General features: G+C 41.7%; 1 protein-coding gene across 1 annotated transcript in view; it reads right to left on the bottom strand.

Annotated features, from left to right (window-relative positions):
- CACHD1 (cache domain containing 1) overlaps positions 1–22132 on the bottom strand; it is a 238231-nt gene that overhangs the window by 63220 nt on the left and 152879 nt on the right. The window contains exons 4-6 of the mRNA XM_069593634.1: positions 20893–20999; positions 3156–3282; positions 319–463 (exon numbers count right to left, since the gene is read on the bottom strand). Of these exons, the coding sequence (XP_069449735.1) occupies positions 319–463; positions 3156–3282; positions 20893–20999 (379 nt within the window). The remainder of the gene's footprint in view (positions 1–318; positions 464–3155; positions 3283–20892; positions 21000–22132) is intronic.

Genomic DNA, 22132 nt, shown 5'->3' with positions numbered 1-22132 from the left:
CCTATCCCTTCTCCAGTGGATCTTCCCGACCCAGGAATCGAACTGGGGTCTCCTGCATTGCAGGTGGATTCTTTATCAACTGAGCTATCAGGGAAGCCCAGTTTGGTGGGAATGGTTTTAAAAAGAGGCCTGGAACTAGTATCAGCAGCTACTTCCTCAGATACAAGAATAAAAAGTAAACCACTCTGTTTTCTCAAAGTCATTTTTAGAGGTGGACTGAAAAACACATACCATAAAACAAAGTGTTTTTAAAAGGGTATTCAAGAAAGACCCAATGCTAGTGGAAAGGGTAGAGGGAGTCACTGGGGTCGTCAATACCTTGTCGTGTTCATCAATGGCGCTGAGGATGACTTGAGCAGCATCCTTGGCGATCTGAAGCTGCGTGTCTGTGACGGAGGCCCCGTGGTCCAGGATCACTACTACGTGCTTTGACTGCGGCCGGACAGTAGAGACGTATATAGGTCTAGAAGGGCAAGAAGCTCTCAGGGGTCACTCCTGGTTTAGGAGAAAGGCTTGGACCTAACACAGCTGCGAGTGCTACAGACGGGCAGGCGTGCTGGCCTCTGTGTGTTTCATGGGGGCTGGCACAAGGGTGGAGAGACCAGCATGGAATGAGAAAACTATCCTGGTACATTGAAAACAACATCTCGAGACTATCATGGGTGTCTGCGCGACAGGGACTGGCGACTTCTGTCTTCCAAAGATTAGAGCAACTGGGAGAAGATTTTAAGAAGCAATACCTTTGGAAGACTGGCTTTTTCAGCCTGTGTGCAAGTCCACCCTCCCAGGAAATGGACCTGGTGGCCCAACAGGCAGCAGAGACATACTAGCAGGGAGAAAAAAGTCCACTGTTTTTCAGTGCTGGGTCCTCTGCAGACTTTGAATGGGGCTTGGCTAAAACCGAGGAGGCCTATCATTTGTGAGCATGCTGAGCAGCTCTGAGTAGCAGGTTTGGTTTCTCTCTCTCCAGACAAAAGCCACTGCTAGGAGGGCCCTTTCCTTTCTGTACTATAGCCATTTACACAGGTCAGCCACCAAAAGGCCCCTTATCAGAGATCTAAAACCGTGCCATCAGATTTGTCCCAGCCTGTGATAGCCACTCTTCTTGCCAGGTTTTTGTTTGCCAACATTAAGAAGAGCGGGTGGGGGTGGATAGGGGAACTCCAAAGGAGAAAAACCTCCCATCAAAGCGGCCTTCTGTGAGTGTGCAGTGCAGGCAGGTTTGTGAGAAGAGGTTTAATGAGGTCTCTATTCACAGTTTTAAAGCTGGAACAAATTAGAGGGAGCTTAAGAGAGCAAATCAGCCTCGAGAGAATTCTCTCCTTTATGGACACCCTTAAAACACTAGATTTTTCTGTGAAATGTTAGATGCCAGTTGAGTCACAAAAGCCTGGGTACAAATTAAGAAATACAGGCAAAGGACCAAAAAACTCAAAATCGGGCCAAGTTTACACTAATTGTTCTCAAGCCAAAAGTCCTACATTAATACTGAGGTACTACTATATTTCCACTAGTGAATACCATTCAGCCAAGTAAACAAATAGAATAAAGAGAATCCAAAATTGGTGGCTACAGAAATGAAGAAGACAGCAGAGAATAAGGAAATCCGTCTATCCCACCATTAACAACCATGTCAAATACTGAACTTTTAGGTCCTCCAAGCTAGGGGAGCAGATTCTTTTTTTAAAAAAATGACATACCTCCTCTTTTGCAATTCAACTCACATAAACAAAAAGCAGGATATGTCTGCATGCTGTCACAGTAAATTGTTAAAAACTGCTTTAATGGGAGACATAAATAGCAGCATTATATGTACAATCTGGGAGGTGGTCCTCACAGTGAGATTGGTTCCTTTCTGGAATGCTCTGCAAACCCACTCCACACTCTGCAAAAGCCTCAGAGGACAGGTAAAGAGATGGCTACAGCAATCTATGAGGAGAGAAACTCAGATTACTTAGCCAAGGGAACAGAGGCTTCAGGACTGATTCATGCCTATTTAGGGGGAGAGATTTGTGAAACCTTCTGAGTGAAAGTGAATGTTAATTTGTGACAAGGTGCTAAAGCAGAATGCCATCTAACCTATCTTCTTAGAAGTAAATAAGAATTGGATGGTTCAAAGTGTCTTTGGCCTCTCCTGAGAGATGAGCTGGCCTAGAATCCAAGGTCATGGACTCTGGTACAGTCTCCAAGATGCTCAAGTCTTCATCATGCTGTCTAGGGAAGGAATGGAAGAAACCATACAAATGTCCTTCTAGGAGAAGCACAGAGGGAGTATTTTCCCTGGGGACAATTTTAGGCATGCTTTACTTTTTCTTCTAATATTGAGATGTAATCGACACACAGCACTGTGTACATTTAAGGTATACAGCAGCACACTGGTTTGACTTACATGCCTCATGAAGTGATTATTACAGTAAGTTTAGCGAATTTAAAATAAGATGGAAAGAATAAAAATAAAGATGGCAGTTAATTTACACTCAAAAAAAAAGTAAACCAGGCGTCTTGCACTAGTTCGGGAAGTTCTGGCAGCAAAAGAGAAACTGTGAGGATTCGGAAGGAGAGGATCTTTGCCTAAGGGATTCTGTAAATTGATGAGTCTTGTCATACAAATTATTTCACCATTACAGTCCTTCTGGCTAAGAGGTAGCATCTCAAGTTATTTCCTGAGCAAAACAGCATGTTAACGATCCTCAATCCAGTGTTTTCTGGACAACCTTCAAACTTCTAGTAGCAGTCATGTAAATGTCAAAAGGATGGCCAAGCACATGTTCATAGAAAGGAAAATTGTGAATCACAAGCTCTACTCAGATACGCTGTGAAGTCTTCTAGCGCTGGTCTTTAGAGAAAGTATTACCATTTGTCTCTCAACAAAGGTGTCTGAAGGGCAAAACAGTCTAAGTGCTTCAATATTTTTATTCCTTAGTAAATACCTTGTTTTACTTGGCTTGTTAGATACTTCTGAAAATGCTCTGGGCTTCATCATTTGCCTTCCTGAGCATTTCCACACCCACCTATGTTAAATAGTGAAATCAATTCAGGATAAGTTTCTAAAACCACAGTTTGGAGGCAGAGCTGTGTGGATGAATGGGGAGTCTATATTTTATACAGATTACTCTTAAGCAGTAATTAAAACTTTGGCAAACAAGTCAACGTACCTACTGCGATGCTCATAGCTGCCCTTACACCGGAACTTGTGTGCTGGGAAAACAGTGAAAATTCCTTCTTCCGAACTGAAATACTGCCACTTAATTCCAGGGTTGGATTTCAGGTTGTCTGCAAGAACTGGAGGAGTGGGGAAAAAGAAATATAACCACCAAATCCACAGGTGCATGCAGGCACTGTGCCTCAGGCATCTGTTTTGCATAAATGGTTTGTAGTATGAATAAATCCCACTAGATTTAAGGCTATAAATTTTCTACTAAACATTTGCTTTCTGTCCCTTAAAAAAACACCCCATGAATGGAAAATGTCATGAATGCTTCAGTCAAGTGAAGCAATTATTCTTAATATTGTATAGTGACACTTCAAGTCCTGGATTATTTTTCCAGCATGAGTGACTCATTTGCATTAATCTCACCCTCACTGGGCTAGTCCCTGTTGGGTGAGTGCGTATTTGCTGCCTTAGGGGTATGTTCTCTAACTGTGGAAGACAGTAATACTAATAGTCTAATCTCCAGAGTCCAGACCTGTGTGCTGACCTTGTTTGCTTCACAATGAGGGAAATGGCATGGATGATACCTAAAAAGCCAGAACCATAATCATTCAGGAATAGCTTATGGAATGATTCCAATGTGCCAACACTACAATAGAGACGCCCTCACAATATCTCATTTGATCCATAAAACAACTCCAGGATGAAGAGGGTTTTATCATTCCCTACTTTGGAGTTGAAGAAACAGGCTTATGGAGCCTAAGCAACTTGTCTGAAGCCTCATCAGGAACTGGCTGACCTGGGATCCAAGTCTGGGTGTCCTGGCTCCCATGTTCTTCCCATCACGTGGTAATGACTCCCTTCATAAAGTGCAGAGCATCCCCCGCCCCTGTTCTGCAGCTGGAATGGCAGCCACCTTACTGTGTGCAATCCTTCCCCACACCTCCATGAACTCTTTCTCTCTTCTCTTACACTCTTTCACTCCGCTCCACACCACCTCATTCATGTATCACATACTACTGTGTGCAGGGTACTGCTTTACATGCTGCAAGATATACAGGATGAGCAGAAACCAGCCCTTCTGTAACAAGCAATAAATCAGAAGAATTAGACAGAGGCAAATGGAGCAAAAAAAGAAAGCATGAAGTCTATTTGGCAAAACATGTATAGATAAAGCTCTGAATGCCACACAGCCATCCTGTAGTCTGGCTCAGGGGTCAGCAATCTTATGTAAAGGGCCAGGAGATCAGCAGCTGAGGCTTTGCATACCATATGGTCCCTGTTTCAACCATCCAACACAACCTTATGATGTGAAAGCAAGCACAGACGTCCGTAAAAGACTGTATGGGCGGGTGTGTTCTATAAAAGCGTATCTGCAAACATCAGTGGCAAGCTGGATCTGGACCGTGGCCCTCCAACTACTTCATGTAAAATGCACTATGTGGAAGCCTTTGAATATACTTAGCAGTTGCCCTGCCCAACACACATCAAGGAGCTATAGTGCACTGTAGCCTCACACATATCCTAGGAATAAACAGTCCATTAACCCAAGTTATAGATGAGGAGGTGGGCTGAGAGAGGTTTGCTGACTTGCGTAAGGTCTCAGAATAGACAAGAAGGGAGTCAGCCAGTATTTGACCATGACACCTGTCCTCTCTCTGCACTCTGCCAAGAGACCTTATTAAGGTCATCACTGGACCCAGACAGCCACCATCTCTCTGGAGACCAATGCTGATATGATTATGCATAAATAGGGATGAGGGTTTTTCTCTGTCTCATCTCCTGGGAGTCTGAGCCTTAACCTTGACCTCACATTAGTTCTCTTCTCCACATAGCCCTGTCAGCTGGCAGTGAAATGGTAAATGCTGTCTTTGGAAGTAAAGGAGAGCTCGGGGACCTCATGTAAAAGTAACATCTGTAACAATAAACAGGCTACAGTGAGACTATTAAAAGGAGAGCCAATGAGAGCCAGAATGTTTTAAAAATAAATCAGAATTCACACAGTAAGTGATACATTTAGTCTCACCACAGAAGATCATTCTGGTTCCATTCCAGCACTAGAGACTAAGTGTCAGGCAAGATTCCTCAAACCTGCCTGCTGAGAATTCCTTTGGTATCTGATTAAATCTCATCTGTTACTTAGCACTAGCAGCACAAGATGATGGTTATTATGGTAATGAGGAACCTGGGGCCCTGAAGCAATCAATCTATCATTGCGTGCACCCCATGCAGGCCCCTCCTGACCTAGAGGTGGGTGACAGCCCTATTATCCACGCTGGGACTCCAGAGGGGGCTTCCCCATTCACAGGAGTCAGTCAGGCATTCTGATCACTAGATAACTCGAGTTGGGGTCCTGCACACTCACTCGATCCTCAGAAATTCTGGAAGCCGTCCAGGAAGGAAAGCTGGGCAGGCATCCAACCTGTCAGCCCACGATGCACAGTGCAAGGCTTGAAGTTATCAATGGGCAGGGTCTGTATCTGTCTGAGCTGCCCAGACACACACATGTGAAGAAGGCAATGAATGGTTTTTCCTCACTGCAACTTGAATCCAAGACAGAAGTCATCGCACTCTCTGACATCTTTCTGCATTTTACCTCTTCCCACCTTCCAGTGAAGGGGCTTCCCTGATGGCTCAGTGATAAAGAAGCCTCCTGCCAAGCCTCCTGCAGGAGACCTGGGTTTGATCTCTGGGTTGGGAAGATTGCCTGGAGGAAAGAAAATGGCAAACCACCCCAGTATTCTTGCTGGGGAAATCCCATGGAAAAAGGAGCCTGGCAGGCTACAGTCCAATGGGTTGCAAAAAATGTCAGACACAATTTAGCAATTAAAGAACACCACCTTCTACTTAGAATTATTGTCCTTACAGTTAACTTTCCGATGCTCCATCCTTAGATTCAAAGATCCTTGAGGGTGAGATCTATATCTGAGCCATCTCTGTACCCCTGAAGCACAGATTCCCAGTTCTTTGCCCATCAAGGCATTCACTCTATGTGATGTCTGCAGCATACAGGCTAGGAAGATCCGTGTGGAAGCACTATTAATGTTTCTTAAACATTTTGATACTTTTGTTTAATAAATTACAATCTTACTTTCTTCTAATGCCAAATCCAATTACGCATAAATACTGTGACTAAATCAACACAGACCAATGTTAATTCTAAATATGTTTAAAAATGATAAACACTCCCTTCTCCCAATACCACTGTCAACACAACTGGTACAAAATTAGGTAAATGGAGAGAGAAGAGGCTTGCTTGTCTAATGATTTCATTTTTGTTGTTCAGTCGCTCAGCTGTATCCAACTCTCTGTGACCCCATGGACTGCAGCATGCCAGACTCCCCTGTCCTTCACCATCTCCCGGAGCTTGCTCAAACTCATGTCCATTGAGTAAATGATATCATCCAACCATCTCACCCTGTCATTCCCTTCTCCTCCTGCTTTCAATCTTTCCCAGCATCAGCATCTTTTCAAATCAGTCAGTTCTTTGCATCAGGTGGCCAAAATATTCGAGTTTCAATTTTAGCATCAGTCCTTCCAATGAATATTCAGGACTGATTTCCATTAGGATGGACTGGTTGGATCTCCTTGCAGTCTGAGAGAAGACTTTCAGGAGTCTTCTCCAACACCATTTAAAAGCATCAATTCTTCAGCGCTCAGCCTTCTTTATGGTCTAACTCTCACATCCATACGTGACTACTGGAAAAACCATAGCTTTGACTATATGGACATTTGTTGGGAAAGTAATGTCTTTTCTTTTTAATATGCTGTCTAGGTTTGTCATAGTTTTTCTTCCAAAAAGCAAGTATCTTTTATGGAATGATACAGGATGACTTTATGGGACTAAATATATCAAAACATATCAACTGTGTATGCTAAACAGATGAAGTTTATTAGATGTCAATTATACTTCAATAAAACTCATTTAATAATAGTGAAAATTTATTTAGCATCATACAAACTAGCTTTATATATAGTTTGATGTTTTATAATGACTATTATGCTATTATATTATTTTAAACATGAAGAACGAACTTGCTCAAATCCCTAAGTCATGATTTAACCTAGATGTCTGCCTCCAAAGTCTTTGCTCTTTCCAGGACACTACAGTTCTTCTACATGTCAATAGATAACTGCTAAATGAATTAGCAATCAACAGATAAAAAGCATACTGACTACTTCTTGAGAGGCAGAATGAATGTATAAACAGGTTGACGGCTCTCAGAATAATCAGCTGCATCAGTTTATAAGTATACAGTATAAGTAAATACAATTAAGGAGACACTTGCTGAAAAGGAATGATGTCAAAATTGAAGTAAGATATAAGTCTAAAGCGAGCATTTAAACTTCTAACAAAAAACAAAGTGCTGAGCTGCTAAAACTCGAAGACACCCGCTGGGAGTCTAACGTTGTGGGCTTCTCCATCAACCCCACAGGCTGCTTTACCTGGAAAACGGCACAGACATGAGCTCCAGCTTAGAGGGGAGGGTCAACAGGAACTGCAGCGCTGAGGACTGTGCGTGACATCCAGCAGCAAATAGCATATTTTAGATAATAAAGGGAGTTTTTATTTGACAGAGAAACTATAGAGCTGAGACTTGTTAATTATTTTGTAGATGCTCAACAGGTTGGAGATGGGAGCTTGAAGTGTCTTTTTGTTTCACCGTCAAATGTCTCACAGGCATGAGAAAGCCATTTGGACACAGGCTCAGTGCTATTTTCCACTTTCTACTTAGTTCAGGCTGGCTCTTAGAAACTAAAAGGGAGACCTTGATAAATCAGGAGAACTGGGAATAAGATGCCATGGGTTTAAGTCTCAACTTTTTATCCAACATCCAAAGGCATCTTTCTAAAATGGAAATCAAATCCCACCATTGACTTCCTTAAAACTGTTCAAAGGGTTTCCACTTAACTATGCCTACTATTAAATCCAAACCCCATCAGTCCTTTCCTACTCCCCAGCCTCACCTTTTCCCCTTTCAACCCACTGGATATCGAGAGCTATCTTTTGTTGCACATATGCCCATCTGGAATAACCACCTTCTCAGAGACACCTTCGTTGACTACCCTGCATTATTATTCTCCCTCAGAGCACGCAGTATTTCCCTTCACAGCAAAGCTTGATAAGTTTAATGTATTTGTTTTCGTCACTATTAGTGCCACACGTCTTACACAGAGTTGTCAGTCCCAGAAGGGCAAGGGCCAAGTCTTCCCATCCCCAGTGCCTGGCACAAGCCCAGGTTTGGCGAAGCACTAGAGACCAGCATCTGTTGGGCAATGAAGACCTTGCCAAAGGCTCTTCACTTCTGTCCCCATAACATTTCACAATCTGCATCAGCAAAGTAATAGATTTGAAAAAGGTGTTCCTAAAGACCCTTTAGAAGCCCAGAGAAAAATGGTAAGAGGACAGCGAGTAAAGGCTCCATCTGCTTCAGCAACTGACTATTTCTTTCTTACATGTCCTATGCCAATTATAAGTGAACACAAAGAATGTTGCCATACTCATTGGCTTATTTTTCCTTTGACAAACTGTCATCAGATAAATGCCTGAAAAACTGCCTCTTCTCTTTGCAGGTACTCTTTTATTTCCCGTCTACTGGGTCTCAACATCTGCCTGCATACGGTGTACTGAACTATCTCTGGATAATTCTAACGTATGGGCCCCAGAGTCCACAATCCCCAGATATTTTCCTTCCAATTTCATCATCTACATCTGATAGGTTCTGACATCACTGGCCTCGCCAGTCAAAACAAAACCAACCACGCCCCCAGACTCCTTACCTGGGTGTTTTCTTTAACGCTTAGCGCACCATGTCAATGAGAAAGAAATGGATTACAAACTGTGTGTAGCTGGGCGGTGACTTTTGTTTTCTTAACAGGATTATTCAGCAGAGGTATGGACAAAAGGAAAATGCTCTGTAATAGAAAGCTTTTGCTCCCACTTGGAGGAACTCTGGACTTTCTGATGTGCAGCCCAATACTGCTCAGCAAAGCACACAGAGCTGTCTACCTCCCACAGCTTGCCAAAAGTAAAACACAGGAGCTGTCCTAAATACAGAGTTGCAGACACACAAAAACACACATACTTTCCCAACAGACCAGAAATTACATAGTACCTCTCAGTAATACTTCATGCAATAGCAATCGTTTGGGAGGGGAATCAAATAAATTAACATCCCAAGGAGTGCAAACAAAATTTCTGGCATTATACTCTATTGCACCTTTCCAATTCCTACTCCTTGCTTACATCCTGAGTATCATTTCACCATATATTTAGGAGGGGCCATATTTCACAGACCCCCCCAGACACTGTTTATCCTATTCCAGAGGGGGTAACCATATCAAGTGACCACATACCAGCCACTTTTGAGGCTTCCCAGGTGGTTCTAGTGGTAAAGAATTCACCTGCCAATGCAGAGAGATGCAGGTGCGACCCCTGGGTTGGGAAAATTCCCTGCAGTAGGAAATGGCAACCCACTCCAGTATTCTTGTCTGAAAGATTCCATGGACAGAGGAGCCTGGCAGGCTACAGTCCATGGGGTCGCAGAGTTGGACACGATTCAACATTGAGCATGCACGGGCACTTTTAGCTATGTTATCTTAGTTAATTCTTACAACAACCCTATGAGGTAGATTTTACTTATTATTCAGGAAACCAAGGCGTATCGAGGTTAATTTTTCCAAGTATATAATGGCCAGCAAAAGCCAAACTTATGGAGTTTCACTAAAGAGATACTGTTATTCCCATTTTAGAGCTAAGAATGTTTTGACTCAAAGTGAGGAGTGACTTGAGCCTTGAGCCTGGAATAGGATCCATGTAGTCCTCTCATTCTCCACCACACTGATCATGTCAGCTAAAGCCCATTGCCAAAGTTAGATTAATGGCAGCTGACCCAGCTATCTCACTGTGTTTACTTCAGTTTAATACTAAGGAGAGGACATCCACAAGTCTCTGACTCTGCTCCAAGCTCACAGTTCATCATGTCCACACAAAGTTAATTACATAATATAAAATAACCAGTCCATTCTGTCCTTGATTCAGTTGAGACAGCCTGGTCATGGGCTTAGACAATCTAGAACAAATTTCTGGGCCAATCCAAAATCAGCCAGGATACACTGCTCTGTCTACCTTCTTCGTTTCCAGTAGACCATTCCCAGTGGACTCAAAGGCCAAGGTCATCTCCAAACACTCATGGAAGGAATAAGAGAAAATTAACGGAGATGGAGTTCTGAAGTCAGGCTGATCATTACAATCAGCTCCTGAAGCCTCAGATTCCCAAGCTTTACCAAGCCAACATTCTGATTCACTAGGTCCGGGTTGAGGGGACAACAAATAGGTATTTCTGACAAAGCACTTAAGGTGCCCCTGATGATCAGCCAGGTTTGGGATACTCAACCAGGATGGTAAACGCCATTGTCTTATCTGTTTCCTTAACTTCAGTTGCTTCCTAGACTCCGTCTTCAACATATAAATATTTTCAAGCTGCTCTAAAAGTATTATCAGGATTTCCCTGCTGGTTCAGTGGTTAAGACTCCATACTTCGAATGCAGGGGCCCCAGATTTGATCCCTGGTCAGAGGACTAGATCCCACATGCCACAACTAAGACTGGGTGGAGCCAAATAAATCTGTTGTTGTTCAGTTGCTCAGTTGTGTCCAGCTCTTTGTGGCCCCATGGACTGCAGCATGCCAGGCTTCTCCGGCCTTCACTATCTCCCAGAGTTTGCTCAAACTCAAGTCTATTGAGTCAGTGATGCCAGTCAAACACCTCATTCTCTGTTGCCCCCTTCTCCTCTTTTCCCACATCAGGGTCTTTTCCAGTGAGCCAGCTCTTTGCATGAGGTGGCAAAAGTATTGGGAGCTTCAGCAACCATCAGTCCTTCCAATGAATATTCAGGGTTGATTTCCTTTAGGATTGACTGGTTTGATCTCCTTTCTGTCCAAGGGACTTGCAAGAGTCTTCTCCAGCACCACAGTTCTCTTTATAGTCCAACTTTTACATTTGTACCTGACTACTGGAAAAACCATAGCTTTGACTAGATGGACCTTTGTTGGCAAAGTGATGCTTCTGTTTCTGCTATTTAATATGCTGTCTTGGTTTATCATAGATTTTCTTCCAAGAAGAAAGAGTTTGTTAATTTCATGGTTACATGCACTGTCTGCAGCAGTTTCAGAGCCCACGAAGATAAAGTCTATCACTGTTTTTATTAAAAAGGTATTATCAGCAGAACCTTCCCTATATCTGATCCCCTCCTGAGTTATCAATGACCTTTTACCTTTTCTATATCAATCAACTTGGAAGAGTGGTCCCCATGGATTCTTCATTTCTTGTTCCCCCATTCATCCCTCATCTAGCCAATTTCCTCTCTCGATGGTCCCTCCCAATTTTGGATGATCTTAGCTGCCCCCCAGGTTCTCTTCTCTCAGGCTAAACACCCTTCCATCTGTTCTCCACAAAGCTCTCTTGCCTGCTCTGCTTAAAGTCTTCAACTGCTTGAGTTTAAGCTAAGAAACAAAAACCAAACCAAACTCCTCACACTGACATACAAGGTCCATTAAAATCCGACTTAGTGCTACCTTCCTTTTCCGTTACTTATTCCCTCTTACACAGTGACCTGTGCTGGATGCACTTTTTATAGATTTCGAAATGAGCAATGTGTTTGGTACTCAGCTCAAGGGCATTCAGCATGGTATCAGACTATATCTGTCTGTTGATTTTTCTCCTCATCCCAAGTGCCTTCAACATACATAAGACAAGGTTGTGAGCTCTGTGAGGGGAGGAATTCTTTCTTGCCACAGTAACTACTGTAAAGTTTTCATATGAGAGAAGCTTATTATGAGGGAGAAAGAGAGTCAGGATTGGTTCTGGTCTCAATCTTTGGTAACGAGCGAAATGAAGCTGCTGCTAACTGATATATGGAACATGGCCCACGGAGGTGGTTTGGGTGGGAAAAGAGAAGATTGTAGGTTTGGTCAAGAGTTTGATGTGTCAGTAGGTAGAATACAGGGTTGAGGAGACCTCTCTTCATTTTAAACCATCTGTCTTAAGGAGGCCATCAGACTAGGAGTCAGGACACAGACATTTACTCACGTTAATACCAACAATTTTTTGTTTGACTTTACGTAGATCAGTTAACTTCTCTAGGCCTGTTTCTCATTTATATAACACTGATGAATATCTTCCCTTGGTATCCATGGTAAGAATAAGGCAAAAAGTGTAAAATGGTTTATGAGGTACCAAAGAGTAACAGATTGATTTTCCTGTGCACATTGTATGTTTGAAATCACCACACTTGGTTTCATGAAAATAATACTATTCATCTGTGTAGTCTGTTTCAATAGTCTCCATATACACATTTATACGTGCTGATTTCCTAAGCTAAGAAAACCAGTTCTGATTTATAGCATATCACACCTACATTCTATTCTTCACTAAGGTTGTTTTCAAAAGCCTTGGTTATTCCATTATAAAGATGAGACAACAAAAGTACAAAAAAAAATCCTAGTTCTATTCACTCAGTAAGCATTTACTATGTACCTTCTGGGCTTTCCTTGTGGCTTAGGTGGTAAAGAATTTGCCTGTAATGTGGGAGACCCGAGTTTGATCCCTGGGTTGGGAAGATCTCCTGCAGAAGAGAAACGTTACCCACTCCAGCATTCTGGCCTGGAGAATTCCCTGGACTATATAGTCCATTGCGTCGCAGAGTCTGACACGACTGAATGACTTTCACTTTCACTTTCCTATGTACCTTCTATGGGCAAGGGACTGGATTGAACAGTTGGCATACAAAAAATAAAAGGAGTAGAGCATCAAACAGATGTCCAACATAAAAAATTAAAATTCTATAGTAAGAATGGATCCTAGAGTAAAGTAATAAAGAGTTGTGACTGGGCTGACACAACTCTGAAGGGCCATCCCAAACTCTAAGTTTCCCTGGGGGTGGCTGAGGACTCCACTGAGGCTGTACTCCAGCCCATCTTCTCCTACTGCTCAATCCTGTCTCCTTCCCTTTCCCTACAGATTGCCAACCTCCATCTCAGAGCCTGCCTCCTAGCAAACCCAATCTGCTGCAAAAGACAAGGAATGCTTACCTAATAAGAGTGAAGTACAGAGAAGTGATAGAAACTAGGGATTTGGAGAAATGAAAGGGATTCCTTGAGGATACAGCTCAGAGGGCACAAGGAAGTGAAAGAAGAGCAGCAGATGAAATTGAAAGGCCTCCATCGCTGTTTGAAAGGTTGAGGGGAGCAATCAGAGATTTTTGAGAAATGGAATTATAGAGCGAGTACTTTAGAATATCTACCACATGCAGAATATATTGAAAATGAGGAAGAATAAGAGAAGGGAAACTTTGGAGGAGATTTCTACATTAATTTGTCTTCTAGAAAGGCAATGAAGATTTATTTATTTATTTTTAAATTTTATTTTGTTTTATTTTTTTATTTAGTTTTTTCTTTTTTTAGTTTTTTATTTTTCTAATTTAAAAATCTTTAATTCTTACAGGCGTTCCCAAACATGAACCCCCCTCCCACCTCCCTCCCCATAACATCTCTGTGGGTCATCCCCATGCACCAGCCCCAAGCATGCTGTATCCTGCGTCAGACATAGACTGGGATGATTTGGGAGAATGGCATTCTAACATGTATACTATCATGTAAGAATTGAATCGCCAGTCTATGTCTGGCAATGAAGATTTAAATCTATGGTACTGAAGTGGAGAAAACAAAGGGGATTCAAGACACATCTTTGAACTATGGAATTTAAGCCAAGTTTCCTTTTATTGAAAAGGATAATGAGATCTACATTACAAGTGGGTGTGATGAGCAGGAAGAGGGACACCCAGGTAAATGCCCTAGTCAGGTGTCTTGTAAATACTCATTCACTTATGCTCTCATTTGGTCAAAACTGTTAAAGCCTGAAGTCTCAGGGAGAAAAAGATGAGGAAGAATTCCCAGTGTAACCAGGAGAGGGTATCAACAATATATTCCAGACTGGGGAGTAAGTGTAGACAAAAGTGTTCTTGTGTGTTTGATGGTTTAATTTTTGAGATAGCTACTGGATTATCATAGAGAAATATGTGTCCTGAAGTTGGTTCCTCGATAAAATAACTCTGAAACAGGCCACAGCTAGAGAGAGGGTTAGAATTGAGTAGCATGTGGTGGGTAAAGATGGCAATGGTGTCCCACTCCAGTACTCTTGCCTGGAAAATCCCATGGATGGAGGAGCCTGGTGGGCTGCAGTCCATGGGGTTGCTAAGAGTCAGACACAACTGAGCGACTTCATTTTCACTTTTCACTTTCCTGCATTGGAGAAGGAAATGGCAACCCACTCCAGTGCTCTTGCCTGGAGAATCCCAGGGATGGGGGAGCCTGGTAGGCTGCCGTCTATGGGGTCGCACAGAGTTGGACACGACTGAAGCAACTTAGCAGCAGCAGCAGCAGCAGCATGTGGTGGGAGCAGGAGTGCTGTATAAATGGAGACCATTCAGGGAGATAACAGTGTGGGGAGGAAGGTGGTGAAGAGAGGACATGCGGGGACATCCACCTTAGGAAAACAGAGCCCAAGAAAAAGGATGATAAGGACTGGGCAGAGGAGTTTGGGGATAAGTGGCACAGAACAATTTTATAGAAACTAAGGAGGGTAAAGTTTCCAAAAAGGAAGCATTCATGCCAACTGCTGGATAGCAGTCATGTGAAACCGTGGAGGGGGTCTCTTGAGATCCAAAGGAAAAATGAGGACTTCCCTGAGCAATCTGGCTCAGTGGTAAAGAGTCTGCCTGCAACGTGGGACACCTGGCTTCAATCCTTGGGTCGGGAAGATCCCCTAGAGGGCGTGGCGACCCAATCCAGTATTCTTGCCTGGAGAATCCCATGGACAGAGGAGCCTGGTGGGCTATAGTACATAGGGTCGCAAAGAGTCGAAAGCGACTGAAGTGACTTAATGCACATACACACAAGGGAACAATGATATAGTGAGAAACTAGGACAATCTCAATGCTGAACTGGAGCGGATTGGTTGATTTAACATTGTTACACAATTATACACTGCTGCAGCAATAGAGACTTTAGAGAAGTATATTTGTTTTCATAGACACATAAGAATATTCAGAATATATTTGCTAAGTAAAAAACAACAAGAAAACCCAGGCTGTATCCATTACAATCACAGGCATAATGGAAAGAGTAGATATACACATGAGAATCTATGTGGCTAGTAAAATCTTCTGAAATCAGTGTAATAGGATTGTTGTAAGAAACCTAGAAGACGAGACTCCAAAGTAGCTCACAGTAGAAGAACAGAACTTGAAGAGGAATCAAAGTAAAGAAAGGTTCCCTTTGTTTGTGTACTTAGTTTTATGTATATACATATGTACACTCACCACCAAACATGAATGTAAATGGAATCATAACCTCAAGAGTCTAGATTTCTAAGTGATTGAATAGTTTTTTAAATAATTACCACATCTGTTATGATACTATCTCAATCACAAAGCTGGATTAATTAGGCATACAAAATCCGAAAGTCCTAGCTTGATTGATTTTATTCTTTTTTTTTTTTTTTTTTTAGGTAGAACATAGCTTCACATTGCTTTGGAATTAGCATTTTAACAGATGATTTTCAAGTCATTTTAAAGAAAAACAAAAAACCTACAGCACATAGCCAATCCTTGTCATTCAAAGAATGAAGTGATGAAGCCATTGAAATTAGCAGCTTGGTCCACAGCCTCCAGTGCCCATCTGTACCTCCTGCAGCGTTTACTGCTGTAAGATGACTTATAAGTCATGGGGTGACTCTTTCACCCCATGAATCCTGTTTCTCAATGAAGATGCCAACGTGACCAAGATCGAAGTTTGCAACTTCAAATGCTCTTTAAATCAAACACAATAAAGAAAGTCCAGACACCCTTTCTTTCAGTGAGAAAGAGTAACTCTCACTTGCACTCTCATCTCAATTGCATAACTCGAGAGAGCAAAAGACAACTTTCCTTGGACTCTTCAAATAAACTCTCTTTAGGGATCAGGCTATGCACAAGAAAATAGCTCAGCAGGAATTTAAAAGAGAGACAGAGAGAGAAAGTGAGAAACTAGGGATAAAAGCAGGAAAGACCCTGAGCAAAACATGACCCATACCATCATGTAACATATGCACTATTGAACGTCAGCTATTTGTATGGAATCAGGGACAAGGAGTCAATTTAGAAAGTAGAGATGTGGTGGGGTCGTTTTAAGACAAAGAATACACATGTGTGTTGGATGGATGGACACATGACCTAATTTTGGATAAAAGAAGCTAAGAATGGTTTACAATTTATGTGAGTCTGTTTCCAGCTAGTCTGAGAGGCAATCTGAAACTGTGTTATCAATTAGGAACCCATTGATGGATTATATACAGACTGAAAGAGCCTAAGGCTGGACATTTTACAGATGTAAATATCAGACATGTGATAGCCCAGAAAGCACATTAATTCTGCTCTGAAAAGGGGCATAAGCCAGAGAGGAGGGGAAGGGGGAGCTGTGAGGTCACCCTCCCCCATCTCCCACTCCTCTCGTATTACAAATGACTGTTCAAGAATGTGGACTTTGGCTGTTGCCTCTGCCCGGTGGAATGTCACAAAACTTCAAATACAAGCAAGTCCGTTCTCAAATACCTGAATACTGCCAAAAACGGCTTGTAAATCTAGCTGCGTCAACTGTGCTGAGAACAACTCTTGTCAGTTAGGATGTTATATCAATGCTTGGGACGTGATCTTGGAAACAGCCAAATATAAGATCTGATCTCTAACAACCTACCTCTTCCCTGACCATCCTCTTTCTCCGCACTTTTCCCTTGGCAAATAAAGACTGTAGAAAAACAGCATTTTGTCAGGATCCCCAGTCATGTGCAGCTGAGTTCTACTCTAAAAACCTCTATCACAGAAGGAAATCTTAGTGTAACTAACAGGTCTTCAGTGGCTCCTCCAACCTGCTCTCCCTGTCTCCTAGCCTCACTCTCAGCTGAGGGTCTTGCTTCCTAATTCTCTGAGAAAACACAATCACTATTGCAGGTCATGCCCCCAAGTTCCTGATATCACATTGGTCATTATGGGCATTCCACACACTTACTCCTTCTTCCTCCTTTCCCGTTAAGAATGAATGCTCTGTGTGTTTCCATCTTCTACTTGGAATCCCACCACATCTCCTGCCTAATCAAGGATAAGGCTGTAGCAACTGTCTCTTTTCACTTCTCACTTTTATCTACCGAATCATTCCCTTTGGCACATGACCTTGCCATAATTTAAAAATATTATCTAGACTCCATGTGGCCCTCTAGCTTTCCATTCAGCAAACCTTTGGAGTTCATGTGCTTAGCGTCTCCTGCTCCATTCTTAAAAGCCTGAGCTTTTAAGATCAGCCTTTCTTTTACTCTACGATTCCATCAAACAACCTTTGTCAAATTCACCAGTTAATTGGTGTTTATGTTGCTAAATTTCATTTTCTCAAGAGCCTTCATCTTACTGAGGGCCTATTTAGCACAGTTGATCTCTCCCTCTGTCTTGAAACACTTTTGTCATTTGGCTTCAGGCTCTCTTGGTTCTCCTACCAGACTGATTGCCATCTTAGATTCCTTTACTGCTTCCTCTTAGAGTGAACTCTAAGTTGTAAAGTGTCCCAAGACTCAGTCTTTGGACCTCTTGTCATTATTTTTTCCCCATGGCCACTTGCTGTATGATCCTACTGAGTCTCATGATTTAAGTATTACCTATATACAATGAATTTAAGTGATAAATGTCCAGTTTGGCCCATTCTCTGGACTCCAGACTTGTCTGGGCTTCCCTGATAGCTCAGCTGGTAAAGAATCTGCCTGCAATGCAGGAGACCCTGGTTCAATTCGTGGGTTGGGAAGATCCACTGGAGAAGGGATAGGTGACCCACTTCAGTATTCTTGGGCTTCCTTTGTGGCTCAGATGGTAAAGAATCTGCCTGCAATGCAGGAGACCTGGGTTTGATCCATGGGTTGGGAAGATTCCCCTGGAGAAGGGAAAGGTTACCCACTGTAGTATTCTGGCCTGGAGAATTCCATGGACTGTATAGTCCGTGGGGTCGCAAAGAGTTGGACACTACTGAGTGGCTTTCACTTTGGGCTTCCCTGGTGGCTCAGATGATAACAAATCTGCCTGAAATGCAGGAGAACTGGACTCAATCCCTGGGTCAGGAAGATTCCCCAGAAGGGAATGGCAAATACTCCAGTGTACTTGCCTGGAAAATTCCATGGACAGAGGAGCCTGGTGGGCTACAAATTCATGGTGTTGCAAAGAGTCAGATATGACTGAGTGACTTTGACTCACTATACACAATGAATCTAAGTGATAAATGTCCAGTCTGGCCCATTCTCTGGACCCCAGACTTGTATACACCACTGTCTGTGAGACATTTTCCCTTGGATAACTAACTTTTCTAAAACTGAGATGTCGATTCCTTTCCTCCCACAGAAACCTGTTCTTCCTCACCTCCGCATCAACTCTGTCATTCTTGTTGATAAAGTTAAATATCTTGGAAGTCCTTCCCAACTCTTCTCTTAGTCTTAAACACTCTGTACTGGGCACAACTGGGAAAGGGAAAGAGAGCAAATACTGAATCTGGGAAATGAAAGACTCAAGTTCCAGCTCTCTGCCCTGAGCCAGCCTTGGAATCTCCCATTAGAATGTCTCTCTGCCCATTCCATGCCCTTCTCTACTCACTTCAATTATTTTTTAAGAAAAGTATTTTCACTGAATTTTCTTTCTAGTAGTAAATCCCACCTGTTCCAGAAGGTCTCCAGATCCTCCGACCAATTTTTTTTAAATGACTGAATTCATTATATATTGGTCTAGACAAGAAGTGCCTGGCAGATTTAGGTTGCATCATTTAGCTATAGTTTTTTAATCCCTAAGCAACATAAAGCTTACAGTTCTTTCTTTCCAGACCTAATAGATTACCTGGTTTGTGTATACAATGCCCAAAGACTAGAATTCTTCCTCTGAACCAATACTGGGTAGGGCTCTAAAAGTAAATATTCTGGGTCTCTGGCTTTTCTCTTGGCTTATACATGTTTCCTGGAGACCTGGAATCTGGGAAATATACTTCTTCATGTATAAGGATTAAATCTTTTATTTCTCCAGTGATGAGGAAAGTCTTAGGACCATTCTGAGCCTCAGATTATTCCTTGGTAAAATCCTAGGACTGAGATTGGTAGGTAATTTCTAAAGGCATTTCTAGCTTTTATTTTTTAATTAATTAATTTTTAACTGAAGGATAATTGCTTTACAATATTATGTTGGTTTCTGCCATACATCAACATGAAGCAGTCATAGGTATACATATGTCCCTCCCTCTTGAACCTCCCTTCCACCCATCCCACTCCTCTAGGTTGTCACAAAGCCCTATTTGAGTTTCCTGAGTCACACGGCAAATTCCCACTGACTGTTTTACATATGGTAATGTATATGTTTCCATGCTACTCTCTCCATTCAGCCCAACCTCTCCTTTCCCTGCTGTTTCTATAAGTCTGTTCTCAATGTTTGGGTCTCCACTGCTGCCCTGGAAATAGGTTCATCAGTATCATCTTTCTAGATTCCACATATATGCATTACTATATGATATGTGTTTTTCCCTTTCTGATTACTTCACTCTGTATAAAAGGCTGTAGGTTCATCCACCTCATTAGAACTGACTCAAATGCATTCCTTTTTATGGCTGAGTAATATTCTGATGGATATATGTACTACAGCTTCTTCAGCCATTCATCTGTTGATGGACATCTAGGTCGCTTCCATGGCCTAGGTATTATAGACAGTGCCAAAATGAACATTGGGGTACATATGTCTTTTGCAATTATGATTTCTTCAGGATATATGCCCAGCAGTGGGATTGTTTGGTCACATGGTAATTCTTTATTCCTAGCTGTTTAACACTTCCAGCTTTTAAAAGGTGAAGCCTTCAGGTTCTGAGGCCCATCACCCAACAGCTGTATACAACAAGACAGAGTGAGAAACATAGATCGGAACTCTAGGGCAAGAAAGCAGAGACATGGTGCCAATTTGAAGCTGTATGTAACTATGTGCACACGTGTCCTAACCCTAGTAGTAATTACTGTTGCATATGACCGAGTTCTGACCAGACCAATAAAAAAGTTCAACATACAGTCAGTTGCCCATATCCACGGATGTGAAATACACAGATCTAAAATGCCAACTGTATTCTTTATACCTCACCATACATGTAAGGGACTTGTGCGTCTGCAGATTTTGGTAACAATGGGGGTCCCTGGAGCCAAGTAACTGCAGATACTGAGGGATGACTGTACAGCCTCAGGGCACTGTTCAGTAGTAGGAAAGTAACCTCATCATTCTTCAAACTGCCTCCTCAAATTAAAAATTATAAACAGGGAATACAAATGAAATTCAACACTTCCTAAATGCAGAGACAATCGGGTCTTGAAGGTAACCTTTAAATGTGAATCTGCTAACGAATGAGAGAATAGATTAAGAATCTAGCAAATCACATGGCAAAGTTCACAAACAGATGGAATACAGTGAACGCTCAATACCTGTCTGCCTTATTCTCTTCTTCCTTTCCCTCTTTCAAGTGTCAGCTTGCCAGAAAGAAATACCTAACTCTAAGGACATATCTTTTTTTCCTTCCAAACTAAATGTAAAGCAATACATTTATTCAAAAAATGTGGTGGAAAACAGTTCACCTTTATGAAGTCAAGAGATTACTAACCTGAATTTAAGTCTCGTCCTGGATTGAAGGCCCGGCTATTAACAGTAGTAGATAGTCGATCACAACTAATTGTTCTAGATACATTGGTGTTAAAGTTCCCATCAAATCTGAAACAACAGAAGAGAATCAGCAATATTTATCTGGCCATTATTCAATCCAGAAAGCAAACAAAAGTTAATAGTTCAAATACTGTGTACAGAATAGGTCAGCTCATGAATAGTAAAATTACAATTTAAATCTTTTTGAAAATCACTTCAGAGTAGTATGGGCAAAATCCAACATCTGCATCTAAAGGTTTTAGAAATCAAAATAAATTCTAAGAAGATTAAAAAAAAAATCCTTCAAGACAACTTTCCCTGCAGTGAATGACCAGGTACTGGAGATGAAATCATACAGAAAATAGATTTGACAAAATTCAGACCAGAATGACAAACATTCAGACTTAAGCTCTGATGTGACACGTGAAAAAATTCTTTAAATTATTCTGTCTGAAAACCAATGACCAAGCATAAAAACAGACAGTAGAGAAGGAGAAGGAATGGCTGGGGAGTAGGAAAGGTCTAGATTTGAATCCTTGCTCTGTCACTTTTACATGTGTGAACTTGCATAAATTGTACAATCTGTCTGAGCCCCAGGTTTCTTATCTGGAAAAAAAAAAAAAGAAAGAAATCTACTGACTCATATAGTCACTAAGACTATTTTCCAGTGAATTTTATACAGAAGTAACAAAAGAGAAAACTCTAGAACTTCTAAATAAGCTATTTTGGTTTTCAGATACTGAGACGATTCGTGAAGGTTCTGAGAGTTACCTGTAAATAAACTCAATCTGAAATTAGGTTTTTAAAAACTAGTGTTAAATGTGTATCTCTGATTATAAATATCATTAGTGAAATTTCATTAACACAGGGAGAGAAGCTCTTACAACGCTGAAGAAACACTTCTAAAAATCAAGATCCACTTTATCATTCACGTGAATGTGGATTTTATGGATCTTTTTAATAAGAACTATTAAATTGCACTGGCTGTATAAGCAACGGGGCTGAGTTTTCAAAGGGTGTGCTGGGTTCCAAAGCAATTTTGTTTTGATACATATCATCTCAAAAGAGGAGACCTTTCAAGAGACTTTAAGAGACTCTTTAGTCCAGTCTCTCATCCAGTATAGAATTATATCAACACTGTCAACTGTGCCTCCAAGGACACAGTTGCTTTACAAGTGTGGTCACTCTTCCTTGGACCTGCT

The sequence above is a fragment of the Ovis canadensis genome, chromosome 1 (genome assembly GCF_042477335.2).
Source record: "Ovis canadensis isolate MfBH-ARS-UI-01 breed Bighorn chromosome 1, ARS-UI_OviCan_v2, whole genome shotgun sequence".
NCBI classification, from domain to species: domain Eukaryota; kingdom Metazoa; phylum Chordata; class Mammalia; order Artiodactyla; family Bovidae; genus Ovis; species Ovis canadensis.
This window is presented reverse-complemented; position numbering and strand designations above follow the sequence as displayed.